This window comes from Colletes latitarsis, chromosome 11 (genome assembly GCF_051014445.1).
Source record: "Colletes latitarsis isolate SP2378_abdomen chromosome 11, iyColLati1, whole genome shotgun sequence".
NCBI lineage: Eukaryota > Metazoa > Arthropoda > Insecta > Hymenoptera > Colletidae > Colletes > Colletes latitarsis.
The window spans coordinates 27,889,391-27,911,531 of record NC_135144.1 but is presented as its reverse complement, the minus strand read 5'-3'; the positions used below and the strand labels follow the sequence as shown (position 1 = coordinate 27,911,531).

The window sequence follows — 22,141 nt, the reverse complement described above, 5'->3', positions numbered from 1 at the left end:
AAACAGAGGGGCAGAAAAGAATGACTCGAAGATAAAGAAAGCCAAGACAGGGGGGGAGGTTAGGAGGGGGGCTGTAGGGCGAAGAAACGATGGAAAAAGAAGCACAAAAAGCATTCGAAAATTCGCTCGAGCCGCCGCGGCGAGAGAAGCCTCCTCCAGTCGAGGCTTCCTTATTGTCCGCGACGAGAGAATGCTCCTCGTGCATCGCGACGACTGCAGTCCCACGGAGCGGAATGCATTAGGTAGATGGAACGCGTAATTGGAGTCGCAGCGTGTACGTATGTACGTAGCCACCTGTCGTGTTTCCACGACTCCCTCTCGTCTTCGTCTCGCGCTCCTTTGTCGCCATCTAACTTTCTTTATCTGCGCTCGCTACCCACCCCCCTCGCCCCCCCTCGCCCGCGACTCTTCTTCGCGTAACTCAGTCGACGCGCGTTTCGCCATTAACCTGTTTAGCCGACGGTCGGGTAAAAGGGTTGGCGCTCCGTTGCGCGACGGTTTCCACTTTCCACTTTCGGCTCGAGCTATTTCCATTTTCTCGACGGTGAACAGCACTCGATCGACGAAACGGTTTAATTTTTCAATTATCCCCCCGGCGATTACGGTGACTTTTCTTAGCGTTAGACTTGGTCGACCCCGACTCTTCTTTATCGATCGGTTCGTTAAATCACAGACGAGGTATACGAGTACACTTTTCACCTAATGTGTTTTTTTGACTCGTTTCTCTGTCACTCGCGACGTTACCGACAGATTTAGAAATGAACACAAGAGGAAGTGAGACAGAAAATGAAATTACGGAAATTTTATCATTTTTTAACGAAATGGAAGCTGCACGGTTCATCGTTGGACATTAATCGATTAAGATTATTTAAAAATTTCAAGATTATTAAAATAACTGAAGTTGTATCTCTATTTTTTTATTTTAAGTTGTAATACATCATTTATTTAAAAAACTATTCGGCTAAAACGGGGGTGATTTTAACGTCCTCTTCTCATGGGAGGTGGTCAGTTGAGAAACTATTCACTGAATTAATATTGATAGGCAAACAGCTGTAGTGCGTAAATACATGTGAGTTGACTATGGAAGGGATTGAAATTTATTTCTAAATCTGTTAATAATATTGTGAGTGATACGAAAATGGTAATGGGGTTTCGAGACCCCATAAAAATGGGTCGAAAAAATACAATGGGTGAAAGATTTACTCGTATACCTCGTCTCTGACAATACTCTAGAATCTTTGATGAATCAATGAGAAACAAAACTAACCTAGCGAAGAAGCTCTATATTTATGATGACCTATGCAAAGCGGATCGCAGCCAATTTGCTAATATTATTTAGTCTTTAATTAATAATTGCATTGCCCAGCTAAGTGCGATACGATTATTAATTAAACGTTAAATAATATTACCCAGGTCTCACCACGAGGAGGTTGCTGCGAATGGAGACCCACCCTAACCGAATCCCATCCACCCTCTATTAATAAAGAGCTTCTGTGACCAACGATCGTTGGTCGAGGAAGCAACAAACGAAAGTGCAACCAATGAAAGGTGCACAACCAACGAAGAGACTTGAAAGAGTTTTCAAAAGAATTTGTCTTCAGATAAAAATAAGCTGCCTAACATAATGGTTAACCAAACACCTGCATAACTATAAATCTAAGAAACAATTCTAAATTCGCAGCCATTAGCTCGGTGTCACCCACGAAGAATAACTTTTCTATCGTGGGTGACACCGATTACCAGGTCTCACCACGTGGAGGTTGCTGCGAGTGGAGACCCGAAGGGAGATAGATGGAATCCAAGTTCCATCGATCTCCCTTTCACATCCTTAGAAACTAGATTAGTCGTGCCAAGTAATTATTTTGTTTAAAAGAGGGACGAAGCTAAATCGTGGGCGACGCGACGCGATACGACGCGATGCACCATGCAATGGTGCAAGGAACGAGAGACGCGAACCGAATAGCGAGGTCAAAAGGGTCAGCTCGTTGCCTCTTGGCAAGTCCGATCGAAGGGGAAGGGAATCGACGCACCCGACACGGGTTCCCCATTTCCCCCAAGCAGCCTGTTGGGAGCCAAATGGACCCAACTCGGGATGTCTGACAGAGAGAGGGATCCTGAGTCGGGGCTACCGTAGACAGGAACAGTCCCTGATCCCCTCTAAGGCCGAAATACCCTTTCCCTTGGATCGTCTCGCTAGAGGACGGCAACTGACCCCTCGGACCAGCTAATCGGCCGATCACTTGCTTTCTACATGGAAGCAGTGGTGATCGGAGCAGACGAGAGACGGGGGAAAGAGAAGCTACTTGTTACATAATTACTTGGCAGGACACGCGGCTACACTAAGGACTTAAGTCTAAATACCAAGTAATTATTTTGTTTAAAAAGGGATGAAGCTAAATTGTTGGAGACGCGACGCGACGCGATGCTGAACCGTGCAGCAGATCTTCGGATCGAATCGACACTACCCTTGGTAGATTGATTTCTATTTCTAGAAATCGATCTATCATTGGCAGGTGACTAGATCTTTCGGACAAACTGGACGGCCGATCACATGTTTCGTTCGACGAAACAGTGGTGACCGAAGCAAGAAACGAGAGGACGAGTCGAGAGAAGTTACTTGTTAAATAATTACTTGGCAATATTGGGAGACGCATACAATAGGGACTTAAAATTAACGTCGAAGCTGAAATCTAGTCAAGTTGAAGCTAAAATTCGGACGATTGAAGGAAACAAAGTTCCTTGACTTAGTTGTACCAAGCAATTATTTGGTTAAAAAGAGGGATGAAGCTAAATCGTGGGATACGCGACGCGACGCGACGCGATGCTGAACCGTGCAGCGGATCCGAGGATCGAACCTACTGCCCTTGCTAACTCGATCTCAACAAGAAAACAGAGAACTGCAACCCCGAATCGAGGTCTCCATTTCTCCAACGCAACCCGCCGGGAGCCCGAAGGACCCGACTTAGGCTGTCTGACAAAGAGAGAGTACCTGAGACAGGGTCGACTTCCGCTGGAAGGTATGCGTTTCCGCAGAATACGGAAACTCCACACCTTCCAGCGAAGTGCCGTTTTCCCTCAATCAAGCTTACCAAGGGAAGGCGATTAGATCTGTAGGACCAGATACACGGCCGATCACGTGTTTCAATCGATGAAACAGCGGTGACCGAAGCTAGGAACGAGGGAACGAGAGAACGAGAAGCTACTTGTTTAATAATTGCTTGGTACAGACGCGGAGATACATATAATAAAGAAATCTTCGACGTTAATTTTAAGATTCGCGACGAAGCTTAAGATTAACCAACTTGGAATTAGAAGTCCCTCGGCGGTTGTGGCGTACTCCCTCGATGTCCTTGCGATTAATCTAAATTTAAACTGAAATCAAAAGTAATATTTATATTAGTGAGATACGGGAGGAAATTAAGCAACATATTACAAGAATTGAAGCTGAAACATAAAAATAAAAATCTTATATTAGTCAGTGGCATCGAAACAAATATGATATATGCATCGACACAATGTTGTACATATCAAAACGAACATTCGATACCCTAACCCTAACCCTAACCCTAACCCTAACCCGAACCGATTCCCAACCACCCTCCATTAATAAAAATCTTATATTAATCAACGTCGTCGAAACAAATATGATATATGCATCGACACAATGTTGTACATATCAAAACAAACATTCGATACCCTAACCGTAACCCTAACCCTAACCCTAACCGATTCCCAACCACCCTCCATTAATAAAGTTCTTCTGTGTTCAACTATCGTTGGTCAAAGAAGAAACAAACGAAAGTGCAACCAATGAAAGATGCACAACCAGCGAAGAGAGTTGAAAGATTTTTCGAAATGAAAGAATCAAAGTACCTCCGCAGAATATTACGAGAATTCGAGCAAGAACGTAACCACAAAAATCTTATTCTAACCAGTACAATAAAAATTCATGAATTTGTATAGAAACAAATATAGTATATGATTGAACATACATTATTATATCCTGCGATATTATACATATCAAAGCAATAACATAAATTCGACGAACAATATAAAAATGGAAACAGAGAAAAGGAACATTCATAATAATCAAATAAAATCAGATAGATAAATAGAGGTGAATTCACATCGAACAAACAAATAAAAATAATAAAATATAAATAAGAGGAGTGAACTTACTACTTGTCGTCAATACATAGGATAGTTACCACTAAGCCACTGTAACCATTGTTGCCACTGGGCCAACTGTAAAATAAGAAAATATTCATATTATAGCAACATCAGTTAGACAGGCAAGGCAAAATCAGTTTATTGAAGAGAAATTGGTATCAAACGATGGAATAGAAGAGGGGAGAGAATTTTTAAACAGTTCTTACCGTTGGTCATCACGGTCCGGCACTGGTCAGTAGTGGTCAGTCGTCAGATCTCCACTGGTCAGCACTGGTCAGTAGTGGTCAGTTCTGGTCAGTCCTGGTCACTCCTGGTCACTCCTGGTCACTCCTGGTCCCCCCAGTGGTCAGCACTCCACGAATGGCCTGACGTAGGCCCGCGAGACCCGTTCCCCCTGGATGCTCCAGGGGTACTGAAGAATTTGTCCAGCGGTAGTCTTCGAGTGGGGAAGTCGAAGAGTGGGGAGACAGTGTCAACGTGAAGAGTTAAGAACCGCTTGGTTTAAAGAACAACGCTATTTCGATTGGTCCCAACTCTTGACCATTTCTGGATCTTCACTGGACCGCTGACCCTGATGTCAACCTCACTGTTGACCACCAGTGACCATAAGCTAGCCATTAATCGACCCATTAAAACCATTACGAAGATTAAAGCCTTCTTACGAGGATCCCCTTACAATTTGATGCATGATCTTTTTAACATTTCGTTCCACTTTGGAAGAGTGTATCTCATGTTATAAGACACTCGTGGTACAGCGATAGCGTTCATCCCACTAACGATAGGTCTATTCTTTACCTCGTTTATGTATAATAGTGACCACTAAATTTCCATCTTTTGAAAAATAGTTCTTCGATGATTCTTCGACTGGTCTGCCACGGTGGTCACCGGTGACCGGCACTTTTAGACTTACGTGTTTGTAGGCAATGAATTACCCTGTATGCACAATCTATCACTGTTATTGAAAGTAAATCAGTGTAAATCAAACAAAATATATCGCCTGTTACCATAATAACCACACCTTATTATAACTTAACGATATTTAAAATTTTATATATTATACTTTTCATGGCTGTTTTATATTTTATTTATGAAAGGAGTCGTCTCGAAGAAACGATACACACATATGTAGTACCACGAAGATATTTCTGATCCAACGAATGCGATATGGTAAAATGAATTGCCATTTGGAGAAGGTAAAGTATTCTCTAGAGGAAGTATCTCGCTTCGAGTATGCAAAATGGAAGCGTAAACGAGAATAAATCGAAGCAATTGGTATTTCTCATTTTTAATCCAAGGAATTGTCAGAAAATGAAATTAATCGTAAATAATTAAGAAATCCCGTTTAAAAATCGCGCAAGCATGCGCCACGGGTGAACGGTTTCTAAGGAAACGAGTTACATTTAACATTTCATGCTCACCTTTCCATTTGGAATGTCAGACACATACAAACTCGAACATCTTCCTTCATACCTCGAAATCTGAGTCCTGTCCTTCGACTGTTACTTCTTTGTCACCCTGTATGTGCGTGTGTATGGGGGAACCTCGTTTATCTGCATTTGTGGACAAGATTACATGTTATTTTTGACAAAAAATCATTGGATATTTGGACTTAGACATTCTTGGAGGTTTCGAAAAATCTTAAAACTTTCTCGATTCTCTTGATAATCCTGAAAGTTTGAAACTCTTTAAACGTTCGGGACAATCAAGATTATTTTAAATTGTCACTTTTAAAGACTTTCGAGAAACTCGAAACTTTCCAGATTTGACAAAGAAAGAAACTGAAACTTTTCGAGATCTTCAAAGTTCTATGAGATTCTACCGAGTCTTTAAAAACTCGTGTGTTTATGCATCGAAAAATAATGTCCCTCTGATAAACGAAGTTCTACTTTGTGTAACAATGATGAATATACATAGTCTTTGCAAAGCATTTTATTCTTTAAAGTTCTCGATATTTGTTTCGAAATTATCTTCTGAACGATGAAATAATCTGAAAGAAAAATTGTCTTCCTTTACGTATTATTATATACAAAATAATATCGATTCCAATGTGTGTCAAAGTAATAACAAGAATTTAATTTCAATAAAATTTTCTTTCTTGTGAATTGAAATAAAAATTTTCCAGATAGCTGTTCTCGAAAATAATCTCAAAACAATTGTCTAAAACATAAAAAAAGACATGCTTGTAACGACTACGTGTTCTCGTTATTGTATTGTAGGGAGAAAGAAAGATCAGTCTCGAATGAAATTGCAAGCAAAGACGAATATTTAAAACGACAGAGAAGCTTATAAACGACGTTTCGATTCTTGGATCCTGAAAAAAGAATTAGAAAAGTATATTAGCTGTGCAACGATTATCTAATAACGGATATAGTCGGACTAAATTTAGCAAAACCTAGATCTCGAATCGCGTTAGAAATGTCCATGCGGTTCCGGCGCATGCGCGTGTCGAGTAGCCGTGCGTGTAGACCCCGGGAGTACCGATCGCGTACGTTATAATTGCAGGTTTGTGGCCGTCGTTAGCCGTTTGAGACACGTTTATCTTATATTAAACTGTTCTATACAGCGAAGCCTATAGTTCTCTCTTTACACACGATACTCCCGTCGGAACGTGTATTACAAACAAAATTTATTACCCGCGAGATTAAGCAAAAATTAAGTCGAATAAAACTCGTACAGAACGATGCTTTCTCGGTTGGTCAGAATGACCTAAAAATAAGGATCGAAACTCGTACTTAACACATTACCGACGGAAAACGAGAATGCCCCGTCGGTAATGTGTTAAAACAAAGAACTTTTTTATCGTTTCGTATCTATTTCTACCAAAAATTTTTCGCCATCTTTGCGTTTGGATGCAAATAACAATGGATATTGAACATAGAAAATAATTTCGAATTGAAATTTGAGGTTTTCGAGTATCTTTTTGGTAGAAACAGCGTCGATACTGATTTACATAGACTCCCTACGATAAATATCGAACGATACTTTTTCTTGTCCGTGTGTTTGCGAACGAATGAGACGTCTGATCGAAAGATGAGAGAAAGGAGGTCCGACGAAAGAGGAACAAAGCCACGTTAAGCTGGTTGCGATTGGTGTGTTGCAGACACGAGGTGCCTGTCACCTCGGAGCCGATCACGGTGATACACATGGACGAGGACGTCGTCGTGGTCAACAAGCCCGCCTCCATCCCTGTAAGTGGTGTACTGCCAGGACTGTACTGCCAAAACGCTTGTCGCCTCGTCTTCTGCTTCCCGACGCGACGATTGTCCGCAGCGACGCGATTGTCTCTGCTAAGCCGATTATTTTTGGCCACGAAGGCTCCCTCGCGATCAAATCTGCTCTTTTCTATCCCGGGGATAGGCGATCGAATCCATTCGCGCGCCATCTATGGAGAATCTACGGAGTCTCTGAACATCGTCTTGATTTCGAAGAAATATGGCGGAATATTCTTGATTTCGATGGGGTTATTTGGGAAATTCTTTGGCAGAGAGATGGAGTCTGTCAAAGGGAGGAAATTTGTGACTTGATAGATAATTTACTAACCTTGGATGAGTTAGTCTGGGGAAAATGAATTTTATCGAGGCTAGTTTATGGGTTATCCGAGAAATTAAGTTTTAATTAGATGGTAAAAGTAGCTTTGGGAAGGAGTAAGCCTGGATCTAACCTCAAAATTACATAAGACTCGATATATCCAAAAAAAAATTTACCTTCAAAAGAAAATGGCTGATCGAGTTGGACCTTCTGAGGTCTGAAATGTTGCTCGAGAAATAATTTGGATCTAACCTCAAAACTGTATGAAACTCGATATATCCCAAGTCAGCCATCTTGAATTACGAGGCCAACGAAGACAATTACAGAACAAACTAACCTAAAAATAACTCTAGAGACAATATTCTAATTTCATAAATAATTTTGCGAGCTCAAGGGTGGAGATTTGCAAAGAAACTTCACATTCGAAGGATCCAATCTGGAAAAAGTTTCTCTAATTTGGCTAATAAATCAAAAGAATGTATAATTTTCATAAAATTCATATTTATGTGGGCTTTTCGAGGAGAAAAGTATCGCTGCGTGTTCAATCGTCGTTCGAATCCCCTCCCATAATTTTTACACGCCTCTTTCCTTCGCACCTTCGCCGCGTCACGGTAAGTTTCCGTTGCTTTGGCTACCAATTAACCGCACGCACGCTTCTCAGGTGTATTTTACTAATTCTTCCTATCTACGTCCTCGTCGTGGCGTTTACTCATCGACTAACCTTCAAACGTGCGCGGCGGAACGTTATGAATAATCGAACAAACGTAACTTTTTATTCGCATATAAATGATTTTAACGTGCACCAAAAGGTACGAATAACGATTGTTATTTATGTATATTAAATATTCGGTTTTCGAATCTAGCGTTACGTTAATTTGTCGGTGGATGAAATTACTCCTGAATGAAATTTTCACTTCGTAAATTGGGTAAACGAAAACTGGCGCGATCGGTTGCATCGTAAAATCTAATGCGCGCTTTTCAACGGGTTTCCGGTCCAGGCAACAAAAGGCTGGAAAATACAACTGTCCGCGGCCCGTGTTCCCCCCCGTGTAATTAAATGATCATTTTGCGGCCGACGAGAATGTTTTTGCGGCGATTAACTGAATGGGCTGAATGGTAATTAAGCGACGACCAATGTTTCGCACAGTTTCCCTTTGGCGTTGCTCCATGCACGGAGCCTCGTAAATTAAACGAAGAACGCGGAACACACAAAACACGTACGCCACTTTTTGACGAGCCAAGAAACACTTTGTACAGTTAATATTCATACGAGCTCTTCAAAAGTGACGTTCAAAATCCAAAATCCAACATTTAAGACTCCAAATCTTTTTTCTCGCGTAAAATTGCGATATAAAAATTCCAAATTTTTGTCACGACGAGAAGTTTGAAAATTAGAATTTAAATACATTTTCCCCCGTCGATGTAACACATTTAATATTCATACGAGTCCTACAAAAGTGACGTTCAAAATCCAAAATCCAACATTCAAGACTCCAAATCTTTTTTCTCGCGTAAAATTGCGATATAAAAATTCCAAATTTTTGTCACGACGAGAAACTTGAAAATTAGAATTTAAATACATTTTCCCCCGTCGATGTAACACATTTAATATTCATACGAGTCCTACAAAAGTGACGTTCAAAATCCAAAATCCAACATTCAAGACTTCAAATCTTTTTTCTCGCGTAAAATTGCGATATAAAAATTCCAAATTTTTGTCACGACGAGAAATTTGAAAATTAGAATTTAAATACATTTTCCTCCGTCGATGTAACACATTTAATATTCATACGAGTCCTACAAAAGTGACGTTCAAAATCCAAAATCCAACATTCAAGACTCCAAATCTTTTTTCTCGCGTAAAATTGCGATATAAAAATTCCAAATTTTTGTCACGACGAGAAATTTGAAAATTAGAATTTAAATACATTTTCCTCCGTCGATGTAACACATTTAATATTCATACGAGTCCTACAAAAGTGACGTTCAAAATCCAAAATCCAACATTCAAGACTCCAAATCTTTTTTGTCACGACGAGAAATTTGAAAATTAGAATTTAAATACATTTTCCCCCGTCGATGTAATACAAAAAAAAATTGGAAAATCGGAACAGCTAGAAATTATTATTTTCTAGGAAGGAAGGAATTTTCATCGTTTTCTAATTTAAATAGATTTTTCCCTGTCGATATAATAGAAAAGAAAAAATTGTAAATCGTTCGTTCGTAAAGGGAGCGGCTACAAATTATTATTTTCTAGGGATTTTATTTTTTGAGAAGTTTGAGATTTAATTGTGACGTAATATTAGCTTTTATTTAAATAGAGATACATAGTATCGTTTCGAAATTTTTAACGATCTTCCGTTGACATTTCCATTGGCTGACAGTGCCATTGATTTACTACTCTAGCGAGTCCCTAGCATGTCTTTAACGACCGCGTACGAGAATGCCGCGGAATCCTAGTAATTTTAATCGCGCCCCTTTATAAACGACACGACCCGTAATGTCGTCCGACCGAGAAATAATTTACACCGGCCATTACGCTGGTTGACGAGAGACAGTCTGTAATTTTCATTTATAACAGAATTATGCGGAGACGAGGCTCGAAGACTAACGTGCTTGGACATTAGCTAACAACCGCGACTCTGTTTCGAAACATTGTGCGGTTGATTTATTGCGTTTGGATTTCCAATCGCCTCTCGATCTTGCATAAAGAATTTGCCAACGAATATCTCTCATTCTAATCGTGGTATTGGATAAAATGGAATACAAAAATTTAAAAATACATTAGCAATTTTATATAATTGATATTTTAAGTTAATAGAAGGACGGAGAAAAATGTGCAATTTTGAGTCGAATATCGTATAAAAGTCGAAGTTCAAAAATTAAATTATTTTTATTTATTTTTCCCTGTTAATAAAAAAGATTTAAATTTTCATTATTAGATGTAGAAGATTTGTATACAATTTGGAATATTTTTAAGAGGTCGATAAATTCCATTGTCACGAATGAAAATTCGAAGATACACGTGCAACTGTAAAATGCTCAAAGGGTTTTAGAAAGCTCGAGTAGGAGGGTGTTTAAAAGACGTATCGTCGAGGATCGATTTACGAAACGCGCGCGGCCATTAAAATTCAAACGCTTCTCGATCGTCCAGAGCCAACTTTAACTTCTTGGTCGTCGGTGGGGGGAAAAAAGAACTCGTCGAACAACAATGCTCGCCGCGATGCAATCGCCTTAAAAAATTAAGACCACCTAGAGAGCCTCTTAACGTGAGAAAAAATAGTTCAAGCTGAAAGACGAGGGTAAAACGACGGGGTGTTGGCACGAACTGTACAGGGTGGCTTTAAAGCAAGTGGCCAGGGAAATATTCTTCCCCGATACAATTGCAAAAAATGTCATTCGATAACCAATAACAAATACGTCCTTGTTACAAGATAATTATTTGCCAAATCAAATATTAAACAAAAGAAAACTATAATATAGTATTGTTTAACCAGGGTCTCCATTTTGAAAGAAAATCTTCAAACTATAATGAATACACGGATATTTATGCATTTATTGGGAAATATAAATTTTCAAAAAACTACAGAATGCACTCACTATGCAAAAATATAAGAAATATTTAAAGATACGAATTATAATATTTAGGGGTTGAGACCACCCTCTACAAAGCTCCCGTTTTATTAATTCTATCGCTTAACGCAAGTAGAAATAATGATTAATGGGTAGACGTGACTGAAAATATTTAAAGATACGAATTATAATATTTAGGGGTTGAGACCACCCTCTACAGAGCTCCCATTTTATTAATTCTATTAGTAAAACTATGAACTTGCATGAAGATCTAGTTCACCAATTAGTATAATACCACGCTGAACGCAAGTAGAAATAATGATTAATGGGTAGACGTGGCTGATAGGAAATTTTTAATTTCGTACGAAACAATTTTATTCCACATTTTCGATTCGCCTTTGGGCGAATTTTGTACCACCCTGTACGTCTGCCTGGGGCTTGGTAGTGATTAGGTCAAGCATATAGTATAGGGGATGAGGACAGAGACGTGCAACGAGGCTAGAGGAATAAAGATAGGATTATCCGGAGAATCGAGTGACTCTTGTTGTCAGCCGACTGTCAGCGTGTCTTTACGAGCCGCTACTTCCTGTTTATTATCCCGGTTATTTGACGTTCACGCCTTAAATAGTCCTTGTAAACGCGCGAGGACCTTCCAACGAATCGTTCTTTCAACATGTAATTTCGAACACACTGCCACGTTCAATTAAATTTATTAGAAGCTAGTTTCTCCATTGTCTGATCAGTAACGATCTTATTCCACTTGGACTCTCTGATTACCTTCTATTTTATTAATTTCTTCTTTATTAATATTGCAATGTAAACTGTACGTTACAGAATTTAAAAAGCAATTCAAATATATAACTTTGGATAAACAGAACTCTTGTTTCCTAAACAATACAAAGCCACAGATAACCTGAAATTAACACGCTCGTCGACGTTAAGAAAACAAGTACCACGACTAATTTTAGATTATACGAGGTGATTCGCCTAACTTTATTGTCCGAGATGTTTCTTATTCTTGCGGTTCGTTGAACGAGCGTTCCGCACTGAAATTAATTCTAAACATTTTCATTCCGAATATAATAACTCGGAATAAACTGACGATCCTTGTATTAATAATTTATATATTCTATATTAAAACCTTGCAAATTAAAACAATGAAAATACCCATACCCTAGAAACACTGTTGCAAGAATCCCTAACGCGAATCACAGATGCAAGAAGCGAGGGCGCGTGCTCGAACGCGGATAATAAAAATCGGTTTCGTAATGCTAGAGAGAGGCCTTTCGAGCGACCGGTTAGGCAAACAGTTATTAAAGGCTCGTTTTCATCAGCGAGGGTTTTCTTTGGTCGCGGGGTCAAACTCACATTTTTTTCGGGTTGACTGTTCCCCTCTGTGTCCACAACTAACCGGACACCAAACATCGGGACCAAGTAAACGCTGCGGCCATCAAATCGGGCTTCCCTTTGTCGGGGACAAATCGGTTTCTTTTTGTTGTTCCGAATGGCCGGGAGAAATGGGTCGTGTTCGTGCAGCCGCGATCGCGTGTACCGAGCGTGTTTGCCAGGTGCGTTTCCCCCGTGCACGTGCACGTGTTTGTCCAACGCGTCAGACGATCGCGAGTCCAACGATTGCACTGGGTAATATTCTAATGGCACGATAGGAGTCGGAGGCTTAGAGAGGCTCGAGAGAATTTCCCCATTCGCTGCGCCCTTTTTAATTTTCAAGTAAACCGTGGATTTCAAACACACGTTTTTGAATCCGGAGTCACTATACACTCTTTTGTCTCGATTACAACACACGGGGGGGCTTCCATTAGATCGTTCCTAGCTGGATTAGATATGTTCTAAAATACGGAAAACAGTTTTTTTTTTTAGGCAGGTAATCTTCAAATTATAGGAACTGATAGAGGAGTAATATATAATACCGTGTTTTCTTTTTCGAGCGGTAACCCATCCTGGACTGCACGCGGCCCGATGGTGCTGCACTTCGATGATCGAACGGGGAACCTACGTTTCCAACGTCCCATATTCGTTGACTCTTTACATAGTTAAGGGATATAATTTATGGCGCACGAAAGAACAATTTTAACGTAGAATATATAACTTAAATAATCTCTTATTATTATATACAAGCACCGAGTGATTCTTCATAAAAATATAGAGTAACTTTTCTTTTTTCTTGGTACAATTTTGCCCTCGTGTAATGAAATATATCTTCCTGAATCCTAGTATAGCTTGTAAACGAGAAAGTTAGAAAACTAAGAGTGAATAGTGATTTTCAGATATAGATATAGAAGAACCTGTCCGAGTCTGAAAAGTTAAAGATGCTTGACCCAGTAATGGCACAGAACAAGTGCGTTCCAAGAAATTGATCGAACCCCTTGGAAACAGTCTCTGGAAATACAAGAAATCCTTTCCCGCCGAAGCGTTCCCCAGCCTATATCATCGATATTGCAATCTTTTCTAACTCTCTGTCCCTCGTTCAAAGTTTCATCCTGTTATCTCGATAAATAAATCAAGTCAATCTTGGGATTGCAGGTGCACCCTTGCGGACGATATCGACACAACACCGTTGTATTCATCCTGGCGAAGGAGTACAACCTGAAGAACCTCAGGACTATCCACAGGCTGGACAGACTGACCAGCGGCATTCTCCTTTTCGGTAGGACGCCGAAGAAGGCGAGGCAGATGGAACACCAAATAAGAAACCGACAGGTTCGTTTCGTAACGTTCGGTATGCGAGGGAAACCCGATCGTTCTCGATTTGGGTTTAAACTGAATCTTCGAATGGCGGCGATGCAGTTCGTGGATTTAGCTCGAGGATTTAGAATGTGTTTCGCGAAACGGGGGGAGAAAAAAAAGACCGTTAAGGAGAAACTGCCCTGACATATTGGAATCAATTTGTGGTTGGACACCTGCTCGTGAAAGTATCTTGGAATACTAAGTCATGATCTTAACTGTACTCGTGACAAATAGTTGGATCTTAAAATCTCTTGAAATACAAGATAGAAAGTATATAATAGGTTCGCGATTCTCATTAACTAGTAGAACCTCGATTATTGCAAGAAATTGGAACTGGATTGTTGCGGTAATCGAGGTAACCGATTCAACGAAGAATAACCACGTGCAGCGAACAAAATTTCCACGAAATACAGTAAATGATTCTTAAGATGATCCGCTCCTGGATTCGTATGTTCATTTTTCGTACAGCTGAGGCGAAATTCGACACCATCAAATATTTATATCGTATTTCATGCTTCACTGGCTTCGAGGGGAATCCCCTCAGTTGGGAGGGATAGAAATGTTCAACTTACGAATCACATCTGTTCATTTTAAGAATCGTTACTGTAATCGAGGTTCTACACGACTAGAGAGAGTCAGCTTCTGCCGAGATTCGTGACCGTTTTAGATTGCGAACCCACCAATGCCAAGAACAACCATCCCAAATTTTTAGTCTAACCAGAAAATGTGTTCCAGGTGCACAAGCAATACGTGTGTCGAGTGGAGGGCGAGTTCCCCGAGGAGGAGGTGGTGTGCTCGGAGCCGATCGAGGTGGTGTCGTACAAGATCGGCGTCTGCAAGGTATCCGAGAAGGGTAAGGACTGCGTGACCCGCTTCAAGCGTCTGAGCTACAACGGCAAGTCGTCCGTGGTGCTGTGCAAGCCCCAGACCGGTCGGATGCACCAGATCCGCGTGCACCTTCAGTACCTAGGCTACCCGGTGGTGAACGACCCGTTGTACAACCACGTGGTGTTCGGTCCGCAGAAGGGCAAGGGCGGGAACATTGGGAAGACCGACGAGGAGCTGGTCAAAGACCTGATCAGCATCCACAACGCTGAGAACTGGCTGGGGATGGATGGGGACTCGGAGATGAGCTTGTTCAAGCCGAAGCTCGACATGGAGGATCGGGTGATGGGCAACGATAAGGACGGCTCGTCGCCGTCCTCGACGCCTGGACTCGGGGAGGAGGAGCAACAACAGCAACAGGAGACGTCGCTGAAGGTGACGGTGGGTACCCAGACCGGTTCCGAGCCGCCGGACTCCAGCTTCGCAAACGACAAGATGACGGTCGACCCGCACTGCTACGAGTGCAAAGTGAAGTACAGGGACCCGAAGCCCTCCGATCTGGTGATGTATCTGCACGCGTGGCGCTACTGCGGCCCCGGCTGGGAGTACGAGACACCGCTCCCGGCGTGGGCGGCCAGCGACTGGGCCGAGGAGGACCGATAGTTCCGGTCCAAGAGCCCACCATCGAGCGAACGAGCTGTTGTCACCCTTCGTACCCCTTTTTGATATCCTTACCCCGTGCCTTCCATCCGCCAGCGAGCGATCTCGACCATCGTACATGTACCCACTCCTGTGACCAGGTCGCTGGACTCGCGATGAGACCTCGACGCTGGTCCCCGACGAGTGTCGCGCCAGGTGTCTGCGCCGATTCGAGGCTCCAACGCGTCAGCCGAGACCGACTCGGTGAACCCAGGTGTACGACTGGCGAAACGAACACACCGATCTGCTTGAGTCAGTTTAGCGATTCGTTCGGGTACCGATCGTCTATCGGCCGCATAGGAATAAAGGAAACAGCACGCGCCTTTTGTTCTCGACTGTACGACGCTTTTTAATGTCTTGTAATATAGTCTGTGTAGCCTTTAGGCAGGAATTCGACTAACAAAATCCAATGTCTGCTCCGAAATACGGATAGCAGACCGCATTTCACTGGCGGCGGGCCGCTCTATTGTCTACAACGCGTTGGGAACACCATTGTTCCAAAGTAGCATCTCTGGCTTGTCAATAAACAAAGGAATGGACCCCATATGGACACCCTGTATAACGAAACCTCGAAGTTCTAGTGACTCGCTAGGTCTATCCTGAACCGTCGACACCTTGAGATCAAGGTTCACCTGTCTGAACACCGAGATCGCTGTATTCGTTTCGCCAGGTATACCTCGGACTGTCCCCTCGACATGTCTGTCGTGCCAAGGTTCGAACAACAGCTACAATCGCGCTTGAAACGAACGCTTCGGCGACTGCTTTGGCCCAGGTTCACGCGTTATCAATCGAAAGATCGAACGATGGAACGATTTCGACTGGTTCTATAAACGGGTCGGTCGAGAAGTCACTGCCACCGGAGCGCACGAGAGAAGATTGATGCAACTGTCAGCCGCGGGAGCCCAGATGGATCGTATCGTTCGTATTCTTGATTTATGACGTGGACGAGAAAAGATTACGTTCCTTTCTATTTCTAACGAGGATGAAATAGGTCTAGGTCATTTTCATGAATTTTCCATCTTGGACACTTCCATGACCCTAGTTTTACGCCCCTGTCAGATTCCTGTAACAGTCAATCAATAGAATCAATACGAATCACTTCTCCGTAGCTATAGAAGTAAATTATCCGAAGCTCTGTACACGCCATCTGTTTGGACAAACACCGAAGTTAACCTATTACGTCCCACTTAGTTCCTTAGGACTAGATTTACGAAACTCGTCAAATTTAGATTCCAAGAACTCTTACGTATTATTTGTTAGCGATATATGTTGAATTTAACACATTCACTATCAGATCGATACTCTGCAAGAAATCTTGATTTTAGACTATTGTAAACCACATAACTTAACATTTGTTTCGGTACTTGATCCTGTAATCTTGCTAGAATTCGTAAGTCTTATCCAAACTTATTTTCTAGTTCGATAAAATCCCGCCACCCGTATATGAGTTTCAATAAAAATATGTACAATTAACGACCGTAAATCTAGCTTTTTGGGGGCTGTCAACTTCGCAATCTCCTCGATCCGACCAATTTACCGTTCGCCCAACCAAACGTCGTGAACCAAAACCGAACCAGCGACCATTCCGACATCCATCGAAGCTCGTATCTACGAGATCCTACCGCGTGCCCTTCCGCGAACCGAACAGCGGAATGATTATCGAAACGGAGGTGTAATCGTCGTCGACTGGCGTTCAGTGATCATCCTCGAGAGCCGCGCAGGCAAAGGGGGCTGACGTAGGAAACTGCAATAGAATCGCGTCTATTTTTATGGCTGATTATATATATATATACATACACATACACATATACAGGAAACTAAATAGTGGCGCAGGTCCAGCGGCAGAGGTCTCCGACGATAAGCGTGATCTTGCCAGAGGATAGCCAATGGCCATGCCAAAGAGCGAGCGCGTCCGGCGAGAAAGAGAGTATGAGAGAGAGAGAGAAAGAGAGAACGAGAGAAAGAGAGGGAGAGAGAGAGAGAGAGCTTCATTTCAATCATATCGTGTACGTGTATCTTGTTCCAACGCGTCCAAACGGCCGCGTCGTAGCGGCAGGGACTTGCAACAAGTACAATCGAACCGAGTGAAATAACGAAGATTAACGTCGTACATTATTTTGCTACGAGTCACGTTTGTCTCCTCTAGCGGGGCTATACATAAGGTTTTATCGTGTACCGGTTTGACAGTGACCGGCAACGGGAAACTGGGATCTACAGTCTGACCCGAAGAAAGAATCTACAACGTCCAAAAACTCCTCATCGACTCTAAAGAATTCTGTGGCGACCGGTCATGAAATCGATCATATTGGTGTTAAAACCCGATTAAACAATATTTGTTCGACCGTTAGATTAAGAATACGGAATGTATCGTCAGGAAATGATTTGAAATTGAAATTTGAACGCTCAGCGTGACGGGAGCAATAGGGTCTCTTCTTCGATTGCACTATAGATCCTGCAATGTTGCGACTAGCGCCACACGGTGGGTAAAATATGTGGCGCGAACCGATCGTCTCCGTTCAATTTGTTAGAACTTTGTAACTATTTTGTCGAATGCGATCAACACTCTGCTGTATAGAACAAACGGATGCGAGATTACGTAAAGGGAACAAAAATCTCCTTTTGTACGAATGCTTTGTAATAATCGCGAAACCCGAATAACAAAGAAAAATAAAGAATGACGCCCCCGTCGATCGATTTGATCGAACGACGAGGGGATGTTCGAGGATACTCGTACGCGTTTCCCGTTGCCCTTCGCGATAGTTGAGAGCGAGACGCAAACAGAGAGAGGTGGACAGAGATTTTTAGGTATATAGAGGTAGGGGGGAGATAATGTAACAACGGACCTATCATAAAAGACAGTGTGTGCGCTTACTAACTCACCGGGATACCTTGTCGGGAGCGCAAGTTATTCCGAATGTAATGGCTAGCTTAATTTTATTTAAGTAAACTAACTTGATATTGACAAAAAAGTAAAAAAAAAAAATAAAAAAAATAAAAAAAAAATATATAAAAAAAACAGAAAAATAGAAGAGGAACGAAACTCTAAAAAGACAGTCCCGATCAAAATGGCAACGGAGAGAAAATTCATCGGTTTGTGAATCGAGCGAGCGCTTTTGTATGTATATACATATATATATATTTGTATTGTATACGATATACATATATATTGTATACGCACATTGTACCGTATCCGAGCGACATTATTATCTGTACCGTAGTCAGCGGAACATTAGAGCTAGAGAATTTTTTCTTGTATAATGGACGAATAAAAGCAAAGTATCGTTCGGTATATGTTCTGCCCAAAATGTTTTTACTTCTTTGCTTTTCTAAACATCCAGCGCGTTGTTTGCATATCTTAAATTGTTGCAAAACGTCAGAATCGGTGTTTTGTTCACTCGTGTCTTCTTGATTCTCAACTCTCATTTTAATCAGTTTACTATAATTTATTTATTTTAAGTAATTTGTTCGTTAAATGCATGTGGTGGTTAATGCAGAGTCGAACACCATTCGAGTGGTCGGCAATAAGCTAGCAAAAATCTGTAGATGAGGATTACGAAGACGTCAAAAGTGGGATTAGGTGGAACAATCGAAGTAATCCCCTAATCCCTGTAAGTCCCGCTAGCTATGTCTTTTTGCGGACGAACGGGAGTTATTTGCAATAGAACGCGTACATATAACGACATAAAATTTCATCTTTCTATTAGTTTTATTCGCCGAACCGTTAAGATTAAACCAGGGTCCGGCGTAATTACATAGGAAATGAGACTACACGGCGCGTGGATTCGCATATGTACACTGAAAATAAATACAAAATCTTACAAGGTTTGTACAGCCCGCACTTTCTTCCTCTCGCACGTTCGACGTTATAATAAATGTAGAAAATTCGACTTGTCTAGCCTCTACCTTTAGTTCTCTAATTGGAAACGGCTCGATTACGCTCCTGAATACGCGCTTCTATTTCCGGCCTGAAATGTCTGATCAGACCCTGCACCGGCCACGCGGCACCATCCGCCAAGGCGCAGATGGTGTGCAGTTCAATTTGTTTGGTCAGTTCCCACAGCATATCTATCTCGTGCTGTTCCGCTTTTCCATCCACAAACCTGAAAAGTACACGCAATTTTAATATCTTTTAACTTGTGTTTCGAAGTCGAGCAGAACTTACCGTTTCAGGATTTTGAACATCCAGCTGATTCCTTCGCGACACGGAGTACACTGTCCGCAAGATTCGTGCTTGTAGAAACTGATCAACCGCGTGATGGCCTTAATTATATCTGTTTGTTTATTCATGACGATCACAGCTGCTGTACCAAACGAAGTCTGCACCCTTACAAGATCGTCGAAGTCTAACAATACTGTATCGCAAACGCTGTAAAATTATTGAAATGGGTACATAACATTAGCAGCGCAAGACTAGATTAAGACTATTCGACATGCTCTGGAAGGTTTATTTCAATACCTTTTAGGTATGACAGGAGTGGAAGATCCACCAGGAATTACACCCATCAAATTGTCCCATCCGCCGATTACCCCTCCGGCATGCCTTTCGATGAGTTCTTTCAAAGGAATGGACATCTCTTCCTCCACGGTGCATGGGTTATTCACGTGTCCCGAGATGTTGAACAATTTAGTCCCGTGATTACGCGGCCGACCGAATGACGCAAACCAAGTTCCGCCTCGTCGGCAAATGGTCTATAGATGAAAACTTTAATTTTAGAAACAGAATTCTACGCGTATTTATTACCCAATACTACTAAATACGTACAGGAGCCACAGCGACCGTTTCAACATTAGTAACGGTGGTTGGGCAACCAAATAAGCCAACGTCGGCCGGGAAAGGAGGTTTTAGTCTGGGCTTTCCCTGCTTTCCCTCGATAGATTCGATGAGAGCTGTCTCCTCTCCGCAGATGTACGCTCCAGCTCCACGTTGCACAAAGATATCGAAATCATAACCGGAACCACAGGCATTCTTTCCGATAAGACCAGCTTGGTAAGCTTCTGCAATGGCCACTTGCATGTTGGATGCCTCGTTGTAAAATTCACCGCGAATGTAGATGTACGCTGCACAAGCTCCCATCGCACGACCAGCGATGAGGCAACCCTCCACCAGCTTGTGAGGGTCGTGACGTAGGATTTCACGATCTTTACAGGTTCCAGGTTCACCTTCGTCTCCATTGACTACCAAATACTTTGGCCTTCCATCGGCTGGCTTGTTCATGAAAGACCATTTCATACCAGACGGAAAACCAGCACCACCGCGACCTCTCAAACCAGAAACCTTGATCTCATTGATGATCCAGTCTGCACCCTTATTCAAGATTTCCTTAGTTTTGTACCAATCACCCCTCTTCATGGCACCCTTCAACCTCCAATCGTGTCTGCCGTACAAATTTGTGAAGATACGGTCCTGGTCGGCCAGGGGCCCACCCCTTTTCTGCAAACGAAATCAAAACGAACGACTCCAAATTTGCGTCACGATATCACGTAAAGCGTAAAACCTAATCAATAAAGAACTAAACGTACCTTTCCTTCCGGTGCGGCATCGGCAAGCGTTCTTTGCTGCTGGTTACTCGACGTCACTCCAAGGAAACCTTAAAAGCGAACGGATCCCTTTAATTACATAACCTTGTCTTAATTGTGACGCGAAAGGACTAAATTCCACTTCGACGTTCGAAAAAAACGAACATCGCTATTCTTTGCAGTATCGTTCGCTCGTAACATTTTGGACACTTCCACGCGATAGAAACAAAACAGCGTCAAAGCTTACCTAATTGTCTCCTCGGGATCTGAAAACAACGCACTATGGCACCAGCCATCTTGCCGTATGCGGACTTCTTGAAGTTCGCTGCTACTACCGTAACTGTATCGATTAAAGAAGAAAAGTGAAAAATCCTAGGCTTTACTTGCCCAATACCGTCGATCTAGTTATAAAAGTTAAAAATCTGGGGTTATATTTTGAGTATTCGAGTAACATTAGACGACGAAAAAGCTTTTGAAATTTGACCAGAACCAAATCGGTCGCCGTCGGTCACGTTAATTCAAATTCTATCTTGAGTACCCGCGTGTTCCATATTACTTAATATATTGATAAGAATTTATATACTCGTCAGTTGACGACTTGATGTTTGGTTAAGAAGCTGATGACGGTTCGATTGAAAGATTCCTGACTTACCGAGCTAGGTTTCGAGTTTGACGTTATCGACCGAGTGTTGTCTTCACTAGACACAGACGAGGTGTACGAGTAGACCTTCCACCACAGACGATATCTCGTCTGTGACTAGGGATTAATGACAGCACAATTTGCGTGTTTTATTTTAACAAACTATAAAATACAAGTAGAATTAGATAACGATGAAATACAAGAGCACTCTGAGGGGAAATCCTTCAAGGATTCATGGAATTATGAGTCTACAACTGTTTCTACGCCATGAATGAAATCATTCATTAGAATCTATAAAATGGCGGACAATTGGAACTCTTCTTATTAACCCCTTAACGGTCATATTTTTCGGGTTAACCAAGAATGATCAGTTTTCTTTATTGTATAATTTGAAGGGAAACAAATATTACCATCCCTTAAACCATTAAATTAAACAAATATCGT

The 22,141-nt window shown here is 41.8% G+C and overlaps 2 protein-coding genes across 4 annotated transcripts in view; one reads left to right on the top strand and one right to left on the bottom strand.

The window, feature by feature from the left end:
* Positions 1–18,845, top strand: part of LOC143348591 (pseudouridylate synthase RPUSD2) — a 305,098-nt gene extending 286,253 nt beyond the window's left edge. For both annotated transcript variants that reach the window (XM_076779042.1, XM_076779041.1), the window contains 3 exons: positions 7,271–7,358; positions 13,813–13,989; positions 14,752–18,845. In XM_076779042.1, the coding sequence (XP_076635157.1) occupies positions 7,271–7,358; positions 13,813–13,989; positions 14,752–15,504 (1,018 nt within the window). In that variant the 3' untranslated portion in view covers positions 15,505–18,845. The remainder of the gene's footprint in view (positions 1–7,270; positions 7,359–13,812; positions 13,990–14,751) is intronic.
* Positions 18,846–19,227: 382 nt separating this feature from the next.
* Nd-51 (NADH dehydrogenase (ubiquinone) 51 kDa subunit) lies at positions 19,228–21,454 on the bottom strand. 2 transcript variants are annotated; one of them, XM_076779050.1, is made up of 7 exons: positions 21,305–21,454; positions 21,061–21,128; positions 20,303–20,971; positions 19,997–20,229; positions 19,703–19,906; positions 19,444–19,640; positions 19,228–19,335 (listed from the first exon to the last, which is right to left on the bottom strand). In XM_076779050.1, exons 1-6 carry the CDS (start codon positions 21,351–21,353, stop codon positions 19,454–19,456), a joined length of 1,410 nt encoding a protein of 469 aa, XP_076635165.1. In that variant the 5' UTR covers positions 21,354–21,454; the 3' UTR covers positions 19,228–19,335; positions 19,444–19,453. The 2 variants fall into 2 exon arrangements, with proteins under 2 accessions (XP_076635165.1, XP_076635166.1); XM_076779051.1 differs by having other exon boundaries at positions 19,228–19,640; positions 21,305–21,436.
* Positions 21,455–22,141: the final 687 nt, after the last annotated feature.

Coding starts and splice junctions, on each gene's coding strand:
- Nd-51 (XM_076779050.1), bottom strand. CDS start 21,353: ATGGCTGGTGCCATAGTGCGTTGTTTTCAGATCCCGAGGAGACAATTA. Junction 20,972..21,060: donor ATGCCGCACCGGAAGGAAAG/GTACGTTTAGTT, acceptor TTTCGTTTGCAG/AAAAGGGGTGGGCCCCTGGC. Junction 20,230..20,302: donor AAACGGTCGCTGTGGCTCCT/GTACGTATTTAG, acceptor TTTCATCTATAG/ACCATTTGCCGACGAGGCGG.